General features: G+C 43.1%; 1 protein-coding gene across 1 annotated transcript in view; it reads right to left on the bottom strand.

The window, feature by feature from the left end:
* Window positions 1–22,860, bottom strand: part of GLG1 (golgi glycoprotein 1) — a 115,586-nt gene that overhangs the window by 7,627 nt on the left and 85,099 nt on the right. The window contains exons 15-25 of the mRNA XM_019497278.2: window positions 22,692–22,805; window positions 20,239–20,327; window positions 15,172–15,289; window positions 13,808–13,900; window positions 13,174–13,311; window positions 9,961–10,084; window positions 9,205–9,347; window positions 8,699–8,800; window positions 3,352–3,459; window positions 2,289–2,409; window positions 668–774 (exon numbers count right to left, since the gene is read on the bottom strand). Of these exons, the coding sequence (XP_019352823.2) occupies window positions 668–774; window positions 2,289–2,409; window positions 3,352–3,459; window positions 8,699–8,800; window positions 9,205–9,347; window positions 9,961–10,084; window positions 13,174–13,311; window positions 13,808–13,900; window positions 15,172–15,289; window positions 20,239–20,327; window positions 22,692–22,805 (1,257 nt within the window). The remainder of the gene's footprint in view (window positions 1–667; window positions 775–2,288; window positions 2,410–3,351; window positions 3,460–8,698; window positions 8,801–9,204; window positions 9,348–9,960; window positions 10,085–13,173; window positions 13,312–13,807; window positions 13,901–15,171; window positions 15,290–20,238; window positions 20,328–22,691; window positions 22,806–22,860) is intronic.

The raw sequence follows: 22,860 nt of genomic DNA on the forward strand, positions 1-22,860 counted from the left end.
AAAGTTTTCGCTTCAGATTCGGATTTGGCAGGATGGCGATTCAATTCAGTGACCCGAATCATTGTCCTGATTCAATTCAGCCCAATCTGTAGACACTCGGCCATAGACTATACAGGCAGGCAGTGCCGATGGAAGCAGCTGGGGGAGCAGCCAGACAAGCCCTGGCTTCAGCTGGCAGCCCCGGAAACTGGGGGGAATGAACAGGGGCTTCCCCCAGCTCCCAGTTTGATCTCCCAGCTCCCTGATCATTCCCCCTAGCACCCACAGCTTCTCCTGGGGCTGCCAGCACCGTCTGCCTCATCCTGCCAGAGAGCAGCTGGGGGAGCAGCCAGACAAGCCACAGCTTCTCCTGAGGCTCCCAGTTCAAGACTGGGCTCATCTGGCCACTCCCCCAGCTGCTCCCACTGGCACTGCCTAGTGCCTGCCTGTACAGTCTATGGCCAAATCTCTGAATCTCTCCAAAACTCTCTGAATCGATTCAGAGGTTTCCAAATGAATTCAGAGATTTGGCCACCAAATCAGGCCGAATCTCCTCCAAATCGAACCTGCTAATGAAGCTTCACATAGCCCTACTACATATCACTAACTAAATCCACTACTGCTCAGAATAATGAAGTAACCAATGCTAAAAACAAGGCAGATTTTTAAAATTTGGCTTCTCTCTCACCTTTGCTGCATAACTCCACATTTCAATCCGATCATTAAGGCGTTTCTTACATTCAGGCTGCAGTCTCACACGCTTATCTTCCAAAGCTTCCATAAGGCAAGACATTTCTGTAAAGTGGAAAGAAATGGTACTAAAATAGGAATACACTACATGTGAGGGTGCTGCAGAGGTAGACTCCCTTGGGCACTGGTGGCTAGTATGCTTACCAAGTAATACAGCCAAACCACTTACAAAATACTTACAGACCCTTACTTAAAACTGGTGCCCAAAGAAAATCTGTTTAACCCTTGCAGTTGGCATTCAAGCTAAGGTCTCACTTAAAAAATTATGTATTAAGACATATTTTAAGGCAGGGGTTGGCAACATATGGCCTACAGGCTGGATCTAGCCCATGAAGCCAGAAGGCTTTGCCTATGCCTGTATCCATGTCAGAGTGGAGCAGCAAAGAGTTGTGCCAGGATATTTCCTACTGTACCCATGCCATCGCTTTTCTCCCAGACCACCCAACTCTCCCCAAGGACATGGCATGGGTGCAGCCTCCAGCCAGTAGGGAGCTGCACAGGAGCCAGGCAGTTTCTAGCTGCACCTGTGCCACATATGGGAGGTGACAGGGGAGGAGGGTGGGCTGCAGAGATGCAGCAGCAGTGTGGATGCAGTTTCTAGCTGCCTAGCCCCAGTATAGCATCAACACAGCTGCTAGTGGCCTGGCCCCAGTGCAGCTCCATGCTCACTGGAAGCTGTGCCTGCACAACAGCTGGGGAGCAGGGAGGGAGGGTTTGGGAGCAGTGGTGCTGGTATAGGCACAGCTCCCAAGCTGCCTGACCCTGGAGTAGCACAGGGAAAGTTCCCTGCTGCTCATGCACCAAAGCCACCTAGCCCATGCTGGACCAGAGCCAGGTTGTTCTGGCTCATGGCCTGTAAGGTTGCTGGCCACTGTTTTAAGGGGCAATACATTTTGACTACTGTAGGGGAATTAAAGAGTTGGTATTACGTATCCAAAGTATAGCACAGTACAACTTACTGCATATTTTATTTAAGAAAACAGGTGACTTGTTTTAACTCCTATGTTCTTAACTCTTGCTAAAAAGTCAGGTTCAGCTCAAGACATTACAGAAAGATCAGTTTGTGTCCATGCAGCCTGTCTCACTTGAATTAGATGGGCTGATTTATTTGGAAAGGTTGTCCACATAAGGCACTACCAGATGAATCCTTTGCAATATTTTGTGTTCCATGGATGTTGTGTGTCCACCCAGTCAGGTTAAAAGGGTCATCAGCTTGGTCAACCACCATAGTCTCACATTACATGGGACAGAAACATAACCGTTTCTGTAACTAGTGTGAATTAACCCTGGTCCAAGAGGAGTATGTTAACAAAAAGCTGAATGTGCAAGATCTAAACCAGCTTACCATCATTAACCGGAACTTTAAAGCAAGACATCCAAACTCAGATAGCAAAGACCCCTTGCCGCCATAAAAGTGGCTGTGCACATCTTTCAAGCAGCCACAAAAAACTGACAGTAGCACCTGTTATTTAAAAGAACCTCAGACTTTTCCAAGTTGGATCCAAATTTTAGGTAGTCATAGAGCAGGGAGATCATATAAACGAAGCACCAACACTTACGGCGTCCTCTCCCTGGTGGGATGGCAGCACAGTGGTGTTTGATGTCTAGGGCACAGGCTGTGTGCAGCACTGGGTCAACAAATATGTCTGCTTTGCTCTCCTTTAGCATGTTGAGCACCTCCTGTGGAATATTACAGATGCACATTAAAAGGATGGAGAACAAAGCCAGTGCTGCTTCATGATTGAGAATTACTGTCTTAAATAGGGACCACAGAGAACAATCCTTTTGTATGCTGGATTAAAGATCCTGTTGTAAGATCAGCATGGTTCAATTCACCACATACATGCTTTAATCTGCAAGTCAAAGCCATGACTTGACAGGACTCATTAGGCAGTTGGGGGCAGTCTGCACAGCTTTTTGCTAGTGTCAATCTGTGCCCAAGGCACTGGGGACTGAAAACATCAGTAGGCTGTCTGGGTCATTAACTGAGACAGTGGCAGTGGCATGAGGATGCAAGACAATAGACAATTGTGGAACACACCACATATTAGGCTTGCAGTCCACTGACATCTGTGGCAAAGCTTAGTACCAAAAAGTAAAGGACACTGCCAAATTAAGAATGAGGTGAACTGGAATTCTGCACAGTTGTGGCTTCACAGTACACCAAACCCTTGTGCGTGACAAAATGAATAATTTCCGTAAGTGTTTACATCTGTCAGGAGTATAGCCACTTTGGGTCTTGTTCAGTTTAAGGGATACTGAGCTTACAAATATATCAGGGAAGAGCATCAGGGGCTAGGCAATCAAATGTTCACCAAAGCACCCCAAGGAAAAACCAGAAACAATGGTCACAAACACCTAGAAGGTTTCAGGCTGGATATAAGGAAAAAATTCATGGTTTGTGAGACCAGACTCTGAAATAGACTCCCAGTGGCAGTGGTGCAGGCAACCTACCCTGGAGATCTTTAAAAAGGAGACTAGATGCATATCTTGCTGGGGTTATTCGACTCCAGCAGTCTTTCCTGCCCAGTGCAGGGAGGGCAGAAGGGGGAGGAGTTGGACCCAATGATTTCATGAGGTTCCTTCCAGCCCTAGACTTCTGTGAAACATTATTTTCCTTACCTTTTTACACATTTCAGCTTTAATTTTGAGCAGATTAACTTTCAGACATTCTTCCACCTGTCCAGTTTGTTCCTGAGCTGCTGCTTCCTCTGCACACAGGTTGGTTATCTGTTTAGAGAAAAAAAAAAATACAATTTCAGTATGAAGAAAGTTTTATAATGCAGGCTTTCTGCTTCTGGGGGCACTTTTATGCTGCCGTGAGAATCTAGTATTCCCTAGCCACATCTTATAACACAGTATGAGATATGCTACTACTGATCTTCAATTTGCATCCTAGACTGTGTGGGTTTGCACATCAATTAATACAGCAGCACTTATGGGTAATGCCCTGCTAGACCTGCCTGACATCCTGGAGAAGGTGCACAGGGAAAACAATATTTTAAACGAGTCTTAAACAGAATGGTTGATAAAGATATTCTTGGTTAAAGGAACTAACAAAGTGCTAGAATTGCTTTCCAAAAACGTTTCTGCTAGTCTGCCATCCTACAACAAAATAGTATATTCGCAAAAAAATAAATGTCTAAGTGAGTGCTGCTGTCTGCACATATTACAAGCAGATGACTTCACAACAAAAATGTTAAAAAGCTATTTTCAAAACAAGAGACTACAGATGAAGACTGATAGCTAACTTGAACATCCCTGTAGAACTTTCCATGCAAGACTGACTTAAATTAAGGAGACACTGGACTCATTTACATGTATGTTTTAACATGCAGTAGAATATTTTACTGCGCATTAAAACATCACATAAAAAAACCACGACATTACGCTAATGCACAGTAAAACAGTCTACTGAACATTAAGCGTCAAAGAGGTATACAAATGCTCTACTGCATATAAAAGCAGCCTAATGCACATTAAACTTAGTACCTCACTGGAGGTACCAAGTTTAATGCACATTGGAAAAGGCACATGAATGCACATGTAGATGCAGCCACTGAGCCTTCTAAAAAGTCTCTTTAGCAATAATACCCATGACAATCACAGACTGCCTGCAGAGAAAATACCCACAAAACAATTATTTCTCAGAAATAGCCTGGAACTTGAAGTGATAATTTTTACCTTACTAAAATGATGCAAGAGACTGCGACAGACAGACAGACAGACAGACAGACAGACAGACAGACAGACAGACAGACAGACAGACAGACAGACAGAGATATGCATACATACACACACTCTGTCTCCTATACAAAGGTATGTCAATCAACATGTTAAGAAAGAACCCTAGATGCCGTGCTTGGTTACTGAAGGACTGACAGATGCAAACTACTGACTAAGTACTTAAACTGCCACCTAAATCAGGATTGTCCAAGTCAGGAGGTGCCTCTGGGCCACCTGTATTATCTAAGTGTTTACGCTGTGGCCCCTGGAATCAGAAGCTGCTCCCCACACCACTCTCCTATTGCTACTGCAGGAGCCTTCAGCACCCTCTACCTCCTCCAGCTTCTGTTGTCTCCCCTCAACACTGGGGCTGGAGCAGCGTGGCATGGATACCATTGCCAGAAGGCTCATGGTGACCTGGAGCATTGGCAAGATGCAGTGAGATGGGCATGGGAAGATGGGAGAAGAGATGCCAGAGGTGCAGCACAGCCCACAAGGCATTGGCTTAGTGATAGGGGCTGTGCCATGCAGTGGCCTGTGCAGCATGCAGTCCTTGGGGGTGGGGAATGATTGTTTTGGCTGCTTACGTTTGATATTTTGAGAAGCCATGAGTGAATGAAGATCTACTGTTCAACAAAAGGCCAAAGATTTATTCAAAATGATTGATGTCACGCAGCAGGTTGGTCTGAAATGGCAGGACTGTGTTGGCCTATGCACAAATGAAGCAAAAAGCTGTGGCTGACAGACAAGAAACCATTCAGGGTTTGATAAGCATGGAAGCTCCAGGTGCTATTTGGACTTGCTGTATGATCCACAGAGAGGCCCTAGCTTCAAGGGATGAGTCCAGAGCCATATTTTGTGCTATCAGCTGTCACTAATGTTGTGAACTACATAAAAATCTAAAAGCCAGATTATTTTACTGCTGTGGGTGATTTCAGATTATGAAGTGCTGCTGAATCCAGGGGGCCATCTTGGGTCAAAATTCTGACAAGTGTGCTTGAACTCAGAGAAAAAAAAAAGTAGTATCTTTAAAAAAAATCATAAAGAATGCAGAAAAAATTATAATTAAAAAATGTTTTGAAACTGGTTTATTTCAGTGGTATCTTTGTGTCATATTGAATGAAATAGCTTGAATGTTTGTAATAGTTGCCCATTAGCCAGTTTAGGAAGAAGACAAGATTTATCTTCTTATCTAGGCCATTGTTTTGGTCTATGTGCCGAAGGTCCTGACTTTGCTCAAAGTCTTAACTCTTGAATTTTATCTTTAGAGGCCTTTAACAAAGTTAACCTAAAAATGACCCTTAAGCAAATATCCCGAGATCAAACCCTAGGGCCTTTGAAAAAACCGGAAAGAAAAGGTCACTTGCAGTGGTATGGAAGTTCCCCAAAGTAATTAAAATGATCAACAAAAGAAACTGATTACCAAGCAAAAGAATCTGTTAAGAAAGATCCGAGCCCAGATTTGGGAGTAGTGACAGGTTTGGGTAGGAGGGGCCCAAGACAGCAACTCGCTCAATAAAAACTGTAACCTACTGTCCCAATTTGGAGGTAACCTCACTTGCAGAACAACGAAGGAAGAATCGCAAGTGTAGGCCGGATCAGACTGATCACCTGAACCACCCTCTCCGTGAACACGAATCTCTTAAGTCACGCTGAAGCTGCAGAGCGCCCGAAAGGGACTGAAAGAAGGGGACTTGTTCCTATCACTGCTGAGACCGCGCTAAAACCATAACTAAAGAATGAAGGTATACCTGGGGATTTGGTTTCTCGGAATTCTAGGACCGTAAGTATATTATGAAAAATAACAGTATTGATTCAAATTTAACTTTGAGTTGTAATTGTAGTTGTTTTTGTAATACTAATTCTTATAGCATTGTTTGGGAAGGAAGTGCATTTGGAGCATTGTTTCTGATATATGTAGTTATTGTGTTCTTAATGTTTGTGGTATTTCTTAAAGCTAAGCAGTGTTATATGCGTAGCAAAGAATTTTAAAATAAAATTGTGTTGTATGAATTAAGAGTGAAATCGTGCAATCAACTAGATACTCCCCCAGCCAGTGCATCAAACGAATCAGTAAGTTGTGTGGGATTTTCTCTATTCCATAACCCACTAGAGACACTTTGAAAAACTAGTATTTTAAAATGCTCAGCTACAAATAACTCACTCCCACATTCTTCAGCTTACAGATACGGTGAAGAACTCATTCACCAGGAAACTGGAAAAGTGGAACAACAGACTAGCAAAGGCTAAAAGACATACAGGTAGTCCTCAACTTACAACGTTTTGAGTTACGTTTTGCACTTATAATGTTTATAAATTGACACCTTGTTTCAACTTTACAGTGCCAGTTTCGACTTACAATGCTTGATCCGATTCAATGCCATGCCAGCGAACAAGTTGGCTGAGTCAGGGTATCAGGCCTTGGTTCAGGAACCAATCCCCCATTTATAACATTGTTTTGTTTTTTTTATGAGAAAACTGGTTCCGAGTTACAACATTTCGACTTAAGATGAGGTTTTCAGGAACCAATTGTGTCATAAGTCCGAGGACTGCCTGTATTACAAACTCTTAAAGCATTTATTGAAAATGAGCTGCAGAATGCTGAGGAGACATGAAAAGTATATGAAAAAGTTCATTACTGAAAGTTCTGTTTTAAAAATAGTTCCTTAATACAGAATTAGAACTTGAAAAACATGCTTGAGTTACAAACCCTTTCAGCACAAGGACTCCTAGAGAAAATTGATGCTACCAAAGATCAGTTTATTGACAAAGCTTTGGATATTAGTTTAACACTATATGTTTTAATGAAGAAAATGCATGATTTTTTTTTAGCAGAAATATAGGAATCAAGTATTCAGTTTTAAGCAAAAAGGCCATGTGGATACTTATTCCTTTTGTTATGTTTTTGGGTGGAATTGGGGGTTCTACAGTGGCCCATACCAAGACAAAATATAGATCACAACTGAACACGGAGTGAAAACTGAGTGGCTGCATCAGTCTACAGCCTCGTATAAACTCTGCAGACAGAAGCAGGTTCAAAGTCACTAAAAAAACCCCAACATATGCAAACATATGAATTTAATCATTTGTACTTAATATATTGATTCTAGCAATAAAAAAAGACGTTGACATTTCCAAATTTTTTTGCATGGCCTGATAATACTTTGCCCTTAGTTGCAACCCTCCTAGAAACCTTTCATACTCCACAATGTGGGAAACACTGTCTTAAGGCATCTTATTTAACAAACTGGAACATAAGTTAACTTTGAGCTTTTCACTCTTTCCCTACTACAGTCCTAGCCAACCACCTCAGACCTTTTCAAGTGAGATATTTACCATCTCCAAAAACATGAGACTTCTCTTCCTAACAAGATCCTTGCGTACTCTTCTGCCAGCCACTGTGTTCAGCATGGATTTTGTATCAGCAAGCCTCTGTTGATCTAAAGTGAGGTATCTGATTTCTGCACCAGAACAGAGACATGGGGGTGCTGAAATGGCTGACAGGGATTGGTTCTGTGCAGCATGGAACAGGGGTCAGTCCATTTCCCAGTGTCACTCACCCCTTTCACTGCAGCTCCACAGCTCCACATTTAACTCTTCTACCTGCTGCCAAATTGAGGGAGTCAACCAATTTGGCAGCAGCTGTAAGGGAATTGAACCTCTAGCTGTGGAGCTGCAGTGAAAAGGGGAGTGACACTGGACTGTACTTAATGCCGCCAATATTCAGCCATGGTGAGCTCAGGTTGTGGCAGGTCAGATTCTGGAAAAAAAAAACAATTTTTTACTTCCTTTTGACCTCCCAAAATAAGGGACATACCTTATTTGGGGATGTGCAGGAAATGAGTAAATATGATGCTATTATAAAGAAGGACTTTTATGACTATTTCACTTGCAACAGATGTGAAACTCAACACTACAATAACTTATCTGCTTTTCATAAATACTGATGACAATTTTCTCTGCTACGACAAAACAGTGGCAATGAGAAATCAAGAGGCAAAGCTTGACATTGTAATGGTGTATGAGCATAAGACTAATTCTTGGTTGTTGAGCACAAACCATAAACCTGTTTCATAACAAGTTCCAGATGGAGCATCTTGAACTATGAACAGTTTAATTGCTTTATCAAGAGAGTTTCTTTATAAAGAGAGACATGTAGCTCATTTCACAAAGACTTCTAAAGTTAGATCTGCTGAGGAGAACTTTCTTCTAAACTAGGGAGTTTAGGTGTCATGTCTCCTACCTCTTCAGAACAGTGCATCTGAAGCTGGGGATCTAGCCGGTAATCAAGAGCTGATTCCTGGATTATCACCCGGATCTGATCCTCACAGTCTGGAGACAGACGCTATTGAATGAAGGAAAACAGCCATCAAACCACTAAATAAAATCATATATATATTTTTTTAAAGTAAACTGTTTTGGTAATTTAAGAGCATAGGTAAATGTCTTTAATCTGCTGGTTCTGCAGTAAAGATTTTAAGTAATGGTGCTCTACATTCCGGTTCCACAGGGAGATGAGTAATGCAACATCAGCCTGAGAGGCAGATCCCACTGCACACCATCTTGATGTCACACACCTGGTCTACAGGTAGATAAGCTTAGATGGGGAGACAGCAAGAGTTCTTCTGTATATAGCGTAAAGGTTTACAAGCATTCAAGCTGGGAGTCAAAGTCTAAGATACTAGGATGGACAATCAGTCAGTGTTGCTAGGCACATATTTGTGCAGCTCATGTTTACATAGAACTTACCTGGTCTGCATATTTCAACTTCAGGCATGAAATAACTTGCCCCTCCAATTCTGTATCATCCTTTGCCTTACTTAGGATATTTTGGCAAAATTTGGGAATGTCTGCTTTACAAGCCTTCCTGAGCACTGGATTTAAGCGGTAATCTGTGAAAGGATGCATTAGAATTCATAAACAGGCACCATCACAAATATATTAACAAACAGCAAACTGGATTTGTAGTATACTCTGAATGTTCTGAATGATGATCCTACAAGAGTTCCATTAGAAAGTATTAAGTCAGGGCTCCACAACCCAAAACCTTTTGAAGACCCACCTACAAAATATATATTTTTTTTTAAATGGAGGGCTACCATGAGTGGTATTTGTTCTGACCAGATGCAAGCCTTTTGGATGTTCACAGAGAACTGGACTACCTACGCAGATGGATGCGATGATTAAGGAAGGATGCAGGATTTGCAGTTTTTCAAGTCTATTCTTTTAATGACATGGTTTAATAAAGATTTATGACACGCTGTACACCACAGAGCTAAGGTTTTCCAGTGAAAAAACTGACCACACCATAAAAATCTCAGGAGTAAATGGACCCAATAAATTATGCAACATCCAACTACAGTGGACAAAACTAAACTACTACTTCACGTGGAGCAAAGCACCATTACATGAAGGAAATTAATTTGCAGTTGGATTCTGCTGCTCACTTCTCAGACAAACACATAATTAGATGCTTTCAAGGTAAAGAGTAAAAAGGTATAGTACCTGTATTCTGTGTAATCTGCCGCTTGGTAATCATTTGTTTGCATTTGGGGTCCATCACCTCGCTGTTCTTATTCTGTTTCAAACACTGAAGCATGTTCTTTGAGTCTGCCTCTGGGCAGAACCTCTGCAAAAGGAGAATTCAATTTTTATCACTAATTAGCCCTCACAATTTCAAACATTCATACAGAAACTAAATCTCCAACCCAGCTCAAAGGAACCATGCTTGATTCTTCCACTCCTCCAGTAACAGCCATTTTCTTATATTCTCTCTAAATTGGCAGAGGAGAAGGGAAGTAAATATCTAGTTTTGGAAAGCATGAGCTGGGCAGCTGCTACTAACTGCAGTTGTGGGTTGCAAGCTCTGTGTTAACAAGACATCTGGCTATCCAGGGTATCTTTATTTTCCATTCACTAGAGTTACTGTGCATTATGATGCAAAACTCCTATTAGTTCTATTTGGGTCTCATCTCCAGCTCCTGTCCCCACTGAGTCCAAATACAGGAACAAACAGATGCTGGTGACTGTACAAGCAAACCACTGTCCTGCATAACAGCTGTTGGGTAGAGGAAAGTTGAGAGACTTCTAATGCAGTGCTCAGTACACAATAAGGCTATGGCAAGACATTCAGTTCTAGCACGAAGAATTACTGGCAAATTCTCAGCGCTAGGAAAACAGATCTGGGTTGAGGCCATATAGCGCTCCAGATCCCTGGCTGGAGAGCTTTATGGACACCCTGAAGGCAAGCTCTCCTACAAAGGAATACTAAGAGGATAGTCCTTGGTCTCCCTGAAAGCAGACCCTCATGAGTGGGTCTCTGACAAGGGGGAAGAAGGGAGGCTGAGGGGAGGCATAGACCACGGGCAGGCAATTATTTTGGGTGGAGGGCCGCTTACTGAGTTTTGGCAAGCCATCAAGGGCCACATGACAGGCAGCCAGAGGCAGATTAATATTAATTTTCTAAATTTTGTAGGGGCCCTGTGGGCCAGATGGAATGTCCTGGCAGGCCACATCCAGCCTGCAGGCTGCATTTTGCCCACCCCTGGCATAGGCAGTGAGTGGAACCAAATGGAATATCCTTTGCTACAACCTCCATCAGTTCCCCTGTTTAGAAGCAGGGGCAATATACAGTGCAGCAGGATGCTTCTAAAATAATCTGTTTCTGAGGAGCTGCCTAGTTTTAAGTGCAGGTTGCACTGGTGGAACAGAGGTGGGTAGTAGGTGTCTCAACTTCGTTGCTCTGTAGGGATGGTATTTAAACCTGTGTTTGTACAAAGGGAAAAGTACCCCTAAGGATCAGGGAACAGCCTTTTAATCTTGTGGTGTATGCAGGGTATTACAATTCTGGAGCTAAAGGGCTCTGTGCCCTTATGTGGGAAGCCACTTAAGCTTCACTCTCCCTGGGAAAGCCTGATTTGTGTGGCAAGGATGGCAAGGACATGACTACAACTGATGTCAGGGACCTGACAGAAGAGTTGACTTCATTGAAAGCAGCCTGTAGAGTTGTCTCAGCTACAAGTTGTCCTTCTAAGACTAAGGAAATCAATCTTCCCTTCTGTCCTGGGTAACAGAGTCCAAAAGGTCCATCAGATTTTTAGACACCTGAAAATTGTAGTGGGCTAAACAGGCCTGGCAACTAGCTATTCAAAACTGCAGACTAGCTGCCGAGTATTAGGGCTGTGCAAAGCTTCGGTAGCCAATTCAATTCGGAGGAGATTTGGCAGCCAATATTCGAATTAAATCGGAAGACCCATTGATCTCCCCAAACCAAATCAGAAGCCTCTGAATCGATTCAGATAGATTCAGAGATCTGGCCATAGACTGTACAGGCAGGCACTAGGCAGTGCTGGCGAGAGCAGCTGTGGGAGCAGCCCGACAAGCCCCAGCTTGAGCCAGCAGCCCAGACAGAAGCTGCAGCTCATCTGGCTGCCCCCTGCTGGGGCGAGGCAGGAAGTGTTGGTAGCCCCTGGAGAAGCCTGGAGGCTGGGGGAGCGAACCAGGAGCTGGATCGATCCCCCCAGCTCCCCGATAGATTCCCCCAGCCCCCACGGCTTCTCCTGGGGCTGCCAGCACTGCCTGCCTCACTCCGGCAAGGGAGTAGCTGGATGATCCGCAGCTTCTCCCAGCGCTGCCAGCTGAAGCCGGGGTCCATCTGGCTGCTCCCCCAGCTGCACTCACCAGCACTGCCTGCCTGTATAGTCTATGGCCGAATAAGATTCGTCGCCAAATATCTTCAGATTCAGCCAAATCGAATCAGGACAGTGATTCAAATCACCAAATCGAATCACTATCCCTCTGAATCGCCGAATCCAAAACAAACACTTTCCATTTCACACAGGCCTACTGAGTATGCAATCTTGCCAAACTGTTCCACACTCCGTCTTCCTATTAACCCAAATTTTTTATTCATGGCTATGATAACCAGGGAGAATAGGTTAGTTAAGAGTAAAAATAGTTGATGTGCCTACATAGCACACTTTTTCTTTTCTGCCCATTTCGCAGTGGGGTTAGCCAAAAATGCTTACGCTAAGTCCATTATGGCCTTGTTGACTGGCAAAAATAGCCTCATCAGGTTCACTTGGTACAATATTACAGGGATTATGAGAGTCAGACACTGTCTGGGAAATCTTTAGGGTGCTTCCCCCTCTTTTTAATAAGTTAATCCAAACACCATGCATCCTCAGAGGATTGGGACACTGGTTGCACTGACACTGCATCAGAAAAGGGATTCTTTGGTCTTCGCTACTATTAAAAACTACTCATGATGATCTGGGGGAAGTGTTCCCAAGTACAGACCTTTGATGTCAATGGGCCTTCTGACCATGGCGGGAGTTGCTGGAAACCACACAGACAGATGGTTCTTTTTTTACATGGCTAATGGCAGCCCAGGATCTGTTACACAGATTTGTGGCATCAATGAATTTGTACTGGGGATCCAGGTTCCAGCTAGTGTCAAGCTAAAACCAAACATCTAAACTAAAATGTGGGAGGGACCACAAACTCTTAGGATTCTACCCAATTCAGTGAAGCTTTTTTCCTGAGAGAAAGCTGGTATGGAAAACACAAGAGCTTTAGGTCACTGGTGCAGAGAATGATTGACTTTTTAAATCTGAGTCCACTTCCTTCATGTCTCCAGAATAGATATCCCAAGTTCTAGAAAAGTTAATTTTCCCTGTGAACTCAACTCCATCCCATCAGTCAATATGGCAACATTACCTTGATCATCTGTTTGCAGACCCTCATAAGTGTATAGTCCAACTCAGGATCCATCATTTCTGTCTCCTGCAGTTTAAACACTTTTTGGTGACATCGGGTGCTCAGCTGCTTCTTAATTTCTTTCAAACACTCAATAATCTGCAACAAGAGCATTACAGCAACTGAAACAGACACACTGATGATCCTTCCACATATTTTTGGAAGGAAACACGTTTCTGGTGTTCCCCCTGCTGGCTCGTTTTCAAGTATCTGTGCACTTTGCAAGTTCTAGGCAGAGTCTGGAATTTATCTAAAAAGTCAAACATAAAATAAGTTGCTGGTAATCAGCACTAAGGCTTACTAAATGCTCCTATCAGTTTAAGCTAAATGAAGATGGCAACGACATTATCCTACTTATTTTTTTACTTACATGGTCATTATAACTTTGCGATGGTATAGAGAGATAAAACAACTGACAAACTGAACCCTGACCTTATTTGGAAAGAACTGACTAATGAAATGCTCCAAAATGATAAAAATGGAATTGGAAGATACCCTAAAATATAAGTCTAATACTATACTTGATTGAGATGCAGACATTCTTCCAAAAGGTTTGGAATAAAAAGTGGAAACAAATAATTAAGAGACCCATTACCTGAGCATTGCCATAAGGCACATTCTGGCAGTAGTTCTTGATGTCATTCTTACAAGCCTCATACAGCTCTGGTTCAAGTCTGATATCCTCGCTCTGCAAGATAAGATGATGCAGTGAAAAACAAGCTGTTAGCTCAGACAAACAGATTGTGTATTTTATCCAACAACAGTTTTTATTCATAAAACAGACAAAGGAGACATTTGGGATCACAAGGACAAGTATTCACAGTTCTTCAAACCTAAGGGTATAGTAGGTAAAAATGGTCAGTTTGGTGATGGCAGCAGGTCACCAAGTTGCTGTGTGATTAAGTACCACTTTCAAGGCAAATTCAACTCTCCATATACTTCTTGTTGGCTACCTAACCTTAAGCAGAGCTGGGTAAATATTTGGCTCAACTATGACAGCCAGATATACCTCATCTATTTCAATTGTCTAAAGACAATTGTTACATGAGGTATATTAACACTTACCTGAATTACCCTGGTCAGGACACAAAGTGAATGCCAGCAAAAAACCCCACATTTATGTTCAGAAATCAGCTGGCAATAGATTTTTAGAATTTCATTTTTTATTCCACACTGAATAAAAGGTTTTGCATTCACTTTAGTGTGGACAGTAAGCATGATTTCCCCTTCACTCTCTACAAATGTAGGGAGCCCCCTGTATCCCTGAAATTTCCTTCCCCTCTTTTTACATTAGGGTCAAAGATAGGTCTCAGACAGAAAGGTTTTGGCTAAAGAGAAGACCATCAACAGGACTCTCTTCCACAGAACTGCTCCTCAATGATGTATACCACCCAACTGCTTCCACTGAAGGGTTGTATGCGCTGCCTCTGAAGTGGCTGAGGACTGTTAGTCAAAGTTTTACTGATTAAACAATGTCACAGGAAATTTTGTGCTTCTAGTACTGTAAACACCAATGCCAGAAAGCTGAGAGGCTGTTTAATTTCAAGGAAAAAACCCCAGGAATTGCCTGTTTTTTTTATCCTGCCTCAGTAACTGACCCATTGTGTAGTACTGGACATGTCACTTCACCTGTAAAATGTGGCTAATACTTGCCTCCTGAGGAAGTAGGGGAAACTGGCATGTGTGTACTGCTCTCTAAATACAAAGCATGAGAAATCAAATTCAGGCAGCTGGCATCAGAACATGAGAAAAGTCATTACTTCAGCCTGAAGGGGCAACTGACTTGGACTGCTGTGCAATCAAAAGTTGTTTCCTTCAACTCTGCCACAGCTGAAGGAAATGCATCTCATGTAATGACAACACTTTTCTTAAGGTGTGTAGAAAAATAACACAAGATTTGACAAAAAGAGCAAGTAAAAGTGATTCAGCAATCTGTTCAAGAGCTCTGCGCACACCTACCATCTCTAGCTCCTCAACACGCAACTGCTTGCGGCACTTCAGAGACACCCTGTGCTCCTTGGCATCCTGCAGCGTGTCGTTACGCACAGTAGTGCTCAAGCAGATCACCACATCTACCCTGCAGAGAAAGAAAACAGATTCTTATTTATACATATGGCAATTTATTTCTGGGACTTTCTTGCCAGACAACAGGACTAGGACTGGCACAACACACTACTCAAAACACCGTGCTACTCAGAAGTTAAATAACTCCCTGGAACACAAAGGGATGCTAAGTCAGCACAAAGTCTTCTGCACATTTGGTCAGAAGATACAAAGAGCACACTCAATCAGATGAGGGAGAAATTGAAATAGAAATTATAAAGACAGTTTACAGATTTTTTTTTTTTTGTTTCCAAAACCAGACCCAGCTGTTTAGTTCAGTGTAGGACATCATAAATACAAGAGAATGAGATTTGAACTAGAGGTTGGACCAGATGACCCTTGAAGTTTCACACAACCTTCTCATTCTAAAACCCACTGAGAGTAAGTGGGATTTGGACTCTTAAATCATGTACACACTTCTAGAAATTGCCACTTGTTATTTCATGAATATGCTGTATAAGTGTGTATATTACATTATAAACAGTACATGTGAACTAATGGAGCAGCTACACCATGTTTTGTGAAAGGCATATTACTCTTGATGAGGAAGTCACCCTGATCCTATGTTCCAATTTAATTTTTGTTGTCAGTGTTATCAGTAGAGATCCAGATTTTCTGTTTCCCATGGAAAAATGGAGTAAACTGCAGATTTTGACTTTTACCAGAGGCAAACGCAAATTTCTCCTTTTACCAGAAAAACCTGTGGATTTTGCCATTTTGCAATGAGTTCTCTGCAGGCTGGCAGAGTTCCAGCCTGCAGGGAGCTGGGAGGGAGCAGGAGGAAGGTGGAAAGACAGGGGGCCCCGTGGCATAGACATTAGGGCTGTGTGAAGCTTCAATAGCCAATTCAATATGGAGGAGATTCAGCCCAATTTGGCAGACAAATCTCTGAATCCGAAGCAAATCGGGAGACCAATTAAGAGGTCCTAATCGAATTGGAAGCCTACAAATCAATTTGAAAAGATTCAGGGCTGATTTGGAGATTTGGCCATAGGCTAGACAAGTTTCCCTCCCATAAAGCGAACCCACTTTATAAAGTAACAAATAGGGATAGGTTCCCAAGGCAGCGAGGGAGGGAGCAAGTGAGGCTGGGGCTAGGGAAGGGGCGGAAAGAGGGGTGCCGTTCTCAGGACTGAACCGCGTTATGCTTGCTCCCCACATGCCTGGGCTCCACCTGTCCCCTGCAACCCAGCTCCTAGGCTGCACCATGCCTTGGTGCGGGCAGCTGGTGTTGGCTGCTCCTGGGGCCGCTGTGTAGCATGAACTAAACTAATGTAGCTGATATTAACACTGAGTGTAATAATAGTAAAATATAACCATGTTAGTCTTGTCCTGTAAGCAACCTGAAAACTCCATTTTGTATCCTTCTGCTTGACATAAAGGCTATGCAGAGTTCATTTACTTATGTATGAGTGCGTGTAAAAGGGTGAATGGAGAGAGAATGGCATAGAGACGAGAGAAGATTTAACTCTTTATGTAAGCAACAAGGCACCAAATGTAAGTTACCAGCCAGTAACTAACTAACGAACGGCTGAAGAATCCCTTTGAAGCTCGAGGACACAAAGGAGATATCAGAACAAGAAATTCTGCCAGACAGGCAACAAGAACACTCAAAGGCTAAAATAAGCTGAACACAAAAGAACAACTGCAAAAACAGAAGCTGGGTATGGAAAAACCCCAAAACACTGAAACAAAGGATGCCAATCCCTATAAAAGAACACTTTAAAAATGCCAAGTTGGGTGAGTCTCTTTCTCTACCGGTTTCACCAGAGCACAGATGCATCTGTTCACCCTGCTCCAGCTATTAATCTTCAAATCATCATCATCTACTCAATAAGCCCAGGTTGGCCACCCTGGGCTGATATTGAGCAACTACTGCTGGTAGCTATATCTGGTGTATGTGTGGATGAAAAGGTTGTTTTGTGTACGTGTATGCCTGTGTGTAATGATGTCTATGATGATTGTGTGCGTTTGTATGATGTGCATGAACCTCTATGTCTGTCTAACAACCTACATCCCTGAACCTCTGTCCAATTCATGTCACCAATAAACGCAGCACCTTGCCTTATCACTCTTTATAAAGTCTCGCTTGTGATTTGAGCAATTGGCAATTTGAGTAACATTTTTCGTGGAGAATGGTGGCGGTGTAGTGGTCTTTGGTTAGACCGACCACTTAGAAGAATAGAGGAATACCTGAATACTTGGACAAGTTGTTTGACTGGAAAAGCCCACCTGTGGGTTATGGACTGCCAGGGTAGTCCAGACCGCCTATAGAGAAGGGTTCATTGTTGTAGCTTAAGTTTTGTTTGTGGATATTAAGAAGCTCACTTTGTGGGTTATGGACTGCCAGGATAGTCCATAAGACAGTAAAGAGCGAGGCAGATGTAAAAAAATGTCAAAGATCCCCTGCCTACATATCTGTAAGATATGAGTCTTTTAAAACAAGTACTGCAGTAATTTAAACAGAGCCCATGGACCAAGCAAGCAGTAAGAGATGCCTGTACCACTGCAGATTTAAAAGACAAATTTAAGAACTAGGTGCAGATATATAATATACCACCACACTCCATGAAAGAGGAGGCTGCAGCAATGTGGCTTTTATGGGAAGCTACTAAAAATCTGTTCCTCTGTCTAACTAACTGTTAGGAGGCGTTTTAAAGGGGTTAGTTAAAAAGTTGTAGCAAGGTAAAGTTGTACGGTAATTGTGACTCAGGTTGTAAGTTTTGTGCAGGAGATGTGGCTTGTTACTGCTGACCAAAAAACTGTTTGTCTGGGTCAGGCAAAGTAATGGACAGGAGTACATGCTGTGGTCCACTTGGGATTAAGTAAGAACCTCCTGTTGTGTTTGAAATGGGAAGCTAGGAGTGAGCAAGGAAAGTCATCTCTGCTGGAAAGGCTGTGTAAATAACAGGGTCCTTGGGAAGGATTAGTCTTTTATGGATAGTTACAAGAGCAGTTGTGCGTTTTCTGTAAAGTTTGTAAAGTGTAAGTTACAAGTGCAAGTTATGGCAAGGTAAAGTGTTATGCAGGCAGTGGAGCTTCAAAGAGATCAAAAACAGTTAAAGAAAAGTGAGACAGATCCTTTAGGATCCTGTGTGCCCCTTTTCGCCCCCCAAAAAAGAGAGGCAGCTGGTGGGACAGAAAAAGACCAGGTATGTTACTGGACATCTGCTCAGGCAGTGGCAGAGAATTTGTGATTGGAAGCGAAGGAAAACTTGGAACCTCTATGTCTAACTCGTGCAATCAATAAACATGGCACCTTGCCTCATCTCCCTTCATAAAGTCTTGCTCGTGATTTGAGCAATTGGCAGTTTGAGTAACAGCTGCAGCAGAGGCTGAGGGGAGTGGCAGCAAGCAGAGGCCTGGGTGGCACAGGACTTGGCGCAGCTTGTCCACTCACCCCAGCCCCCGCAGCAGTGGCTTTGGGAGCGACCAGCACCAGCTGCAACAAAAACTGTCAGTGGGTGTCGGGAAGGAGGTGGGATGGGGAGCTCTTCTTGCTGCTCCACACCCTCCAGGAGGGCTACAGGCTGGGGAGCTGTGTTGGGCTCTTCCCAGAGTGCGCATGTTCCTCCAGATCCGCATGCAGGATGACAGCAGGTTGCCACTGCAGGCTGGGGCCAGTGGCAGCACCAGGGTGATTCTTCCCAGTGCTAAGGGTGGGCACGCTAAGCGCCAGGAACAGCCCAGTACCACCACCGACCCCAGCCTACAGCAGCAGCCTGCTGTCATCTCATGTGCAGGTTCAGGGGCACTGGGCTGTTCTCAGCACGCCCACCCCAAACACCAGCAAAAATCAGACTGGTGATGCCACTGACCCCAGCCTGCAGCGGCAGCCTCCTTTCATCCCACATGCAGATCCGGGGCTATGCACCCCTGGGAAGAGCCCTATACAGCCCCCCAGCCCTCCCAGGCTACACAGAGCAGCAAGAGGCATACCCTACCCCCCCCACCCCACACCCACACCCAATGACAGTTCTCACTGCTGCCAGCACCAGTCACTCCTGGGGCCACTGCAGCAGGTGCCAGGGTGAGTACAGGCAAGCTGCACTTTGTCCTATGCCACCCAGGGTTTGCTTGCTGCCGCTCTCCCCAGCCCCTGCTGCAGATCTGGTGGCACGTGTCCCCCAAGAAGAGCCCAACAGCCTGCAGCCCTCCCAGGGGATGCAGAGCAGCAAGAGTAACTGCTTGGTTTTTTTTTCAGCATGAGAATGTTTTAACAATCAGAAGAAAAATTCAAAATCTGATACCAAGGCAGAGGAAAATGATACCAAATATATCACAGACTATAAATGTATGATACCTCAGTCATATTGTATCTAGGGATAGAGATGTAATGTAGGATTAAGCCATCACGAATTATGTCCTCATTGTATAATGATAAATCCCACTGATGCTGCTGAGAGTTACAGTTGTATATCATAAGGAAGATAAAATCGCCAAGAGTGTATGCATTTTCTAACTGTGATTATAAATTTGTGTTTTTACTTTAAACATGACCTACCCCAACCAAGCCTCACAAGCACATTTCACGGTCAAGGCGGCTGGGATCTGGAACCAACTTCCAAGAGAAGTGGTACTCACTCTTACCCCAGGGGTCTTCAAAAGGAGGCTAGATAATCACCTTGCCAGGGCCGTTTGACCCCAGCATTCTTTCCTGCCCATGGCAGGGGGCTGGACTTGATGATCTGCTCAGGTCCCTTTCAACCCTACCAACTATGAAACTATGAAAGAATTCCAGCTTAGAGGCAAGAACACCACCATGAGGCAGTTGCAGAATAGTCATGCAGAATGCAACAAGAACAATGACTTTTTTTTCAGTGGGAAAGATTAACACTTGTATAATAGGAGGCAGAGAAATGCTACTTTAGAACTTCACTACGAGTCTGAGTCAGGCTGCTCATTGCTTAAAGCATTACTTACTTTTTTTTGATGTTGGGGCAAAGTTTCAGCACATCTTCTTTGCAAGCCATTTTAAATTTGTAAGAGAATCTGAAATCCTTCATTTGAACCTAGAAAAGGCAGCAGTTTAAACGATTAAGTGATATTAGGCTTGCCTGAAAAAACCTATTCAATATTAACGGACTTGCCACGCTCTACCAGGATACAGCCAATGCAAGCCATACATCAGGGGTGTCAAACACCAGAACCACTCCATCCAGCCTGATGGGCAGTTGGGGATGTGGCCTGCTGCAGAATCCATGTTCCCCAGGTCCCAGCAGACATGGTCATCAGCAGCAGAAGGGCAAGTTAATTGGGCCTGACACTGGCCCAATTACCCTGTGGCTGCTTGGCTTACTGCCATGCTGCTGCAGCTGCCACCAGCCTACCATAGGCACCCTAGGCTGGATCCGGTCCACCAAAAGCTTTGCGTTCTGGATCTGGCCCAGGGCAAGTTTGACACCCCCTCTCTGTACATGATGTAATTCTACTAAGTCTGGCCTGCCATTTTGCCTCCTCTTCACCTCCCCCAAACAACATGCTGGCCAGCATTTTAAGGTATCCTTTCTACAGGAGAAGGCTTCTTATGGAACAACGTATTTGCAAGAGCCACAAATGCCCTTCCTGCCTGTTGCCTAAATAAGGCTTACAATGGGTACAATCAAGCACAAAGGCAAGCATTTAATCTTTCTTCCTACTCCTGAAGGTGTTGACCATACTGATTATCCATCAATCAATATCATCCATACAACCTATATTGATCAATGATCATTTATGATCACGTGTGCAACCTACAGACACAAACTATTCAATTTATGTAAGGATTCTGGCTAAATGCCATGCTCCCGAAAACGACGTAACGCATATGACCATAATATAAATAAGTTGAAACAAAATAAACAAACTACAAATATTATACTAAAATAGAGCCCACCAACATAAAAACATCATCAATATAGTATCTCATCCCAGAACGTGCAAAAGTATGGGAAAGAAAAGCTAACCAGGGTGGTTGGAGAGGAGGGGAATTATTAATCACTTCTATGTAACATAATTTAAGCAGACAAAATGGTAAAAGGGGCAGGATTATGAACCAAAATCCCACCATTCTAATAAGTTAAAATAGAATCTATTCCTGACTCTAATCCCAAAAAAAGATGCAGGAGTTGAGGGAGGGAGAGCCAGAAGAGCCCTAAGAAACTTGTTCTGAGGTATGTCTGCATCTTTACTAACAGCACAACCCCATACTTCAGTGCCATACAAGATCTGAGAGGTAAATTTGGCTTCATATACTTACTAGCCAATTGCCCAAAGGGGCCAAAATACATCCTTGTCTAACCCCTTTTTGTATATGTGATTTTTTTGTGCAAGTTTACCCTTCAAGGCCCACCTAACTTGGGCCCATGTATCTTTCTAATATTCTATCAACAAATGCAAAAGAGAAGGGTTAATCCCATCATTTATCAATTTCTCCCAAAGTTTACTTCTTTCTACACTGTCAAAAGCTCTTGACAAGTCTACAAATGCAATGCACAAATCAGCACTGTATATCTGCATATACTTGTGTCTCAAAAATTGAAGAATAAATAAGTTATCAATAGTGGAATATCCGTCCCTAAATCCAGTCTGATGTTCATGTAGTATGGTTTACCCTGAGATAACAAATGGCGCCCAAAATTTTTAGCTGAAACGTCTATCAAACTTATAGGGCGATAAGATTCTAGCTTATCTTTTAAACGTGTCTTAAAAATTGGTACAATAATACTCCCTTTCCAAGAATCCAGGATTTGGCACAACTCAATTATAGAATTATACCATTTTTCCAAGATCAGACTCCACCATTTAACGTTATGGGCCTGGGGCTTTATTCTTCTGTTGTACTTTAAGGAGATGTGCTATTTGATCCTTTGTTACCCAATACTTAATTGTATCAGTGAGGGAGGGGTCTATTACTCCCTAGATTACTATTTATTTGTTCCATAAAAAAAGTAAACTGATTGGAAAAATATTCTACCCAAATGTCTGCGGTAATATTATTTTCAATGTTATAATTAAAGTTAGCTGTTCCTTTTGATACAAGTAGCCATAAGATTAATCTGGAGAAGCTTTCCATAACTTTCAAATCGCACTCCAAAAAGTTGTTCCAGTTTTCCTTAATTTCCTGGCTTTCCTAGTTAATGATCTTTTCTGTTCTATACATTCTTTATCAAACCAGAAAGTGCCTTGTTCTTTAAATGTCTGTATAGGATGGGAGGTTAAGAGGTGCTGAGAGAAGTGGGTGGAGGGACACAGACTAACGGATCAGATGAGTATATCACTCAAATGGATTAGGTCTTGTATAACAAGAGGAGCATCATAACTGTTTCCTTTCCATTTCTCCATGGGTAAAATAGAAACAACAGGTAATGAAGTGTGAAAAGGCAGAGGTTGCTCACCAGCTGGAAGTGAGTGACTCCAATAGCACACTTCTCATTCATCTCCTTCTGATGTTTGTTTTGGATCAGACACTCCATTAGGTCACCGGAGTCTATTTGGTTATCTGCCACCTCCTGAATAGATAGATGGACAAGCTTTCACTCTCTTTAAGAGATGCATCCCCATAAA

Source organism: Alligator mississippiensis, chromosome 10 (genome assembly GCF_030867095.1).
Source record: "Alligator mississippiensis isolate rAllMis1 chromosome 10, rAllMis1, whole genome shotgun sequence".
Classification (NCBI taxonomy): Eukaryota; Metazoa; Chordata; order Crocodylia; family Alligatoridae; genus Alligator; species Alligator mississippiensis.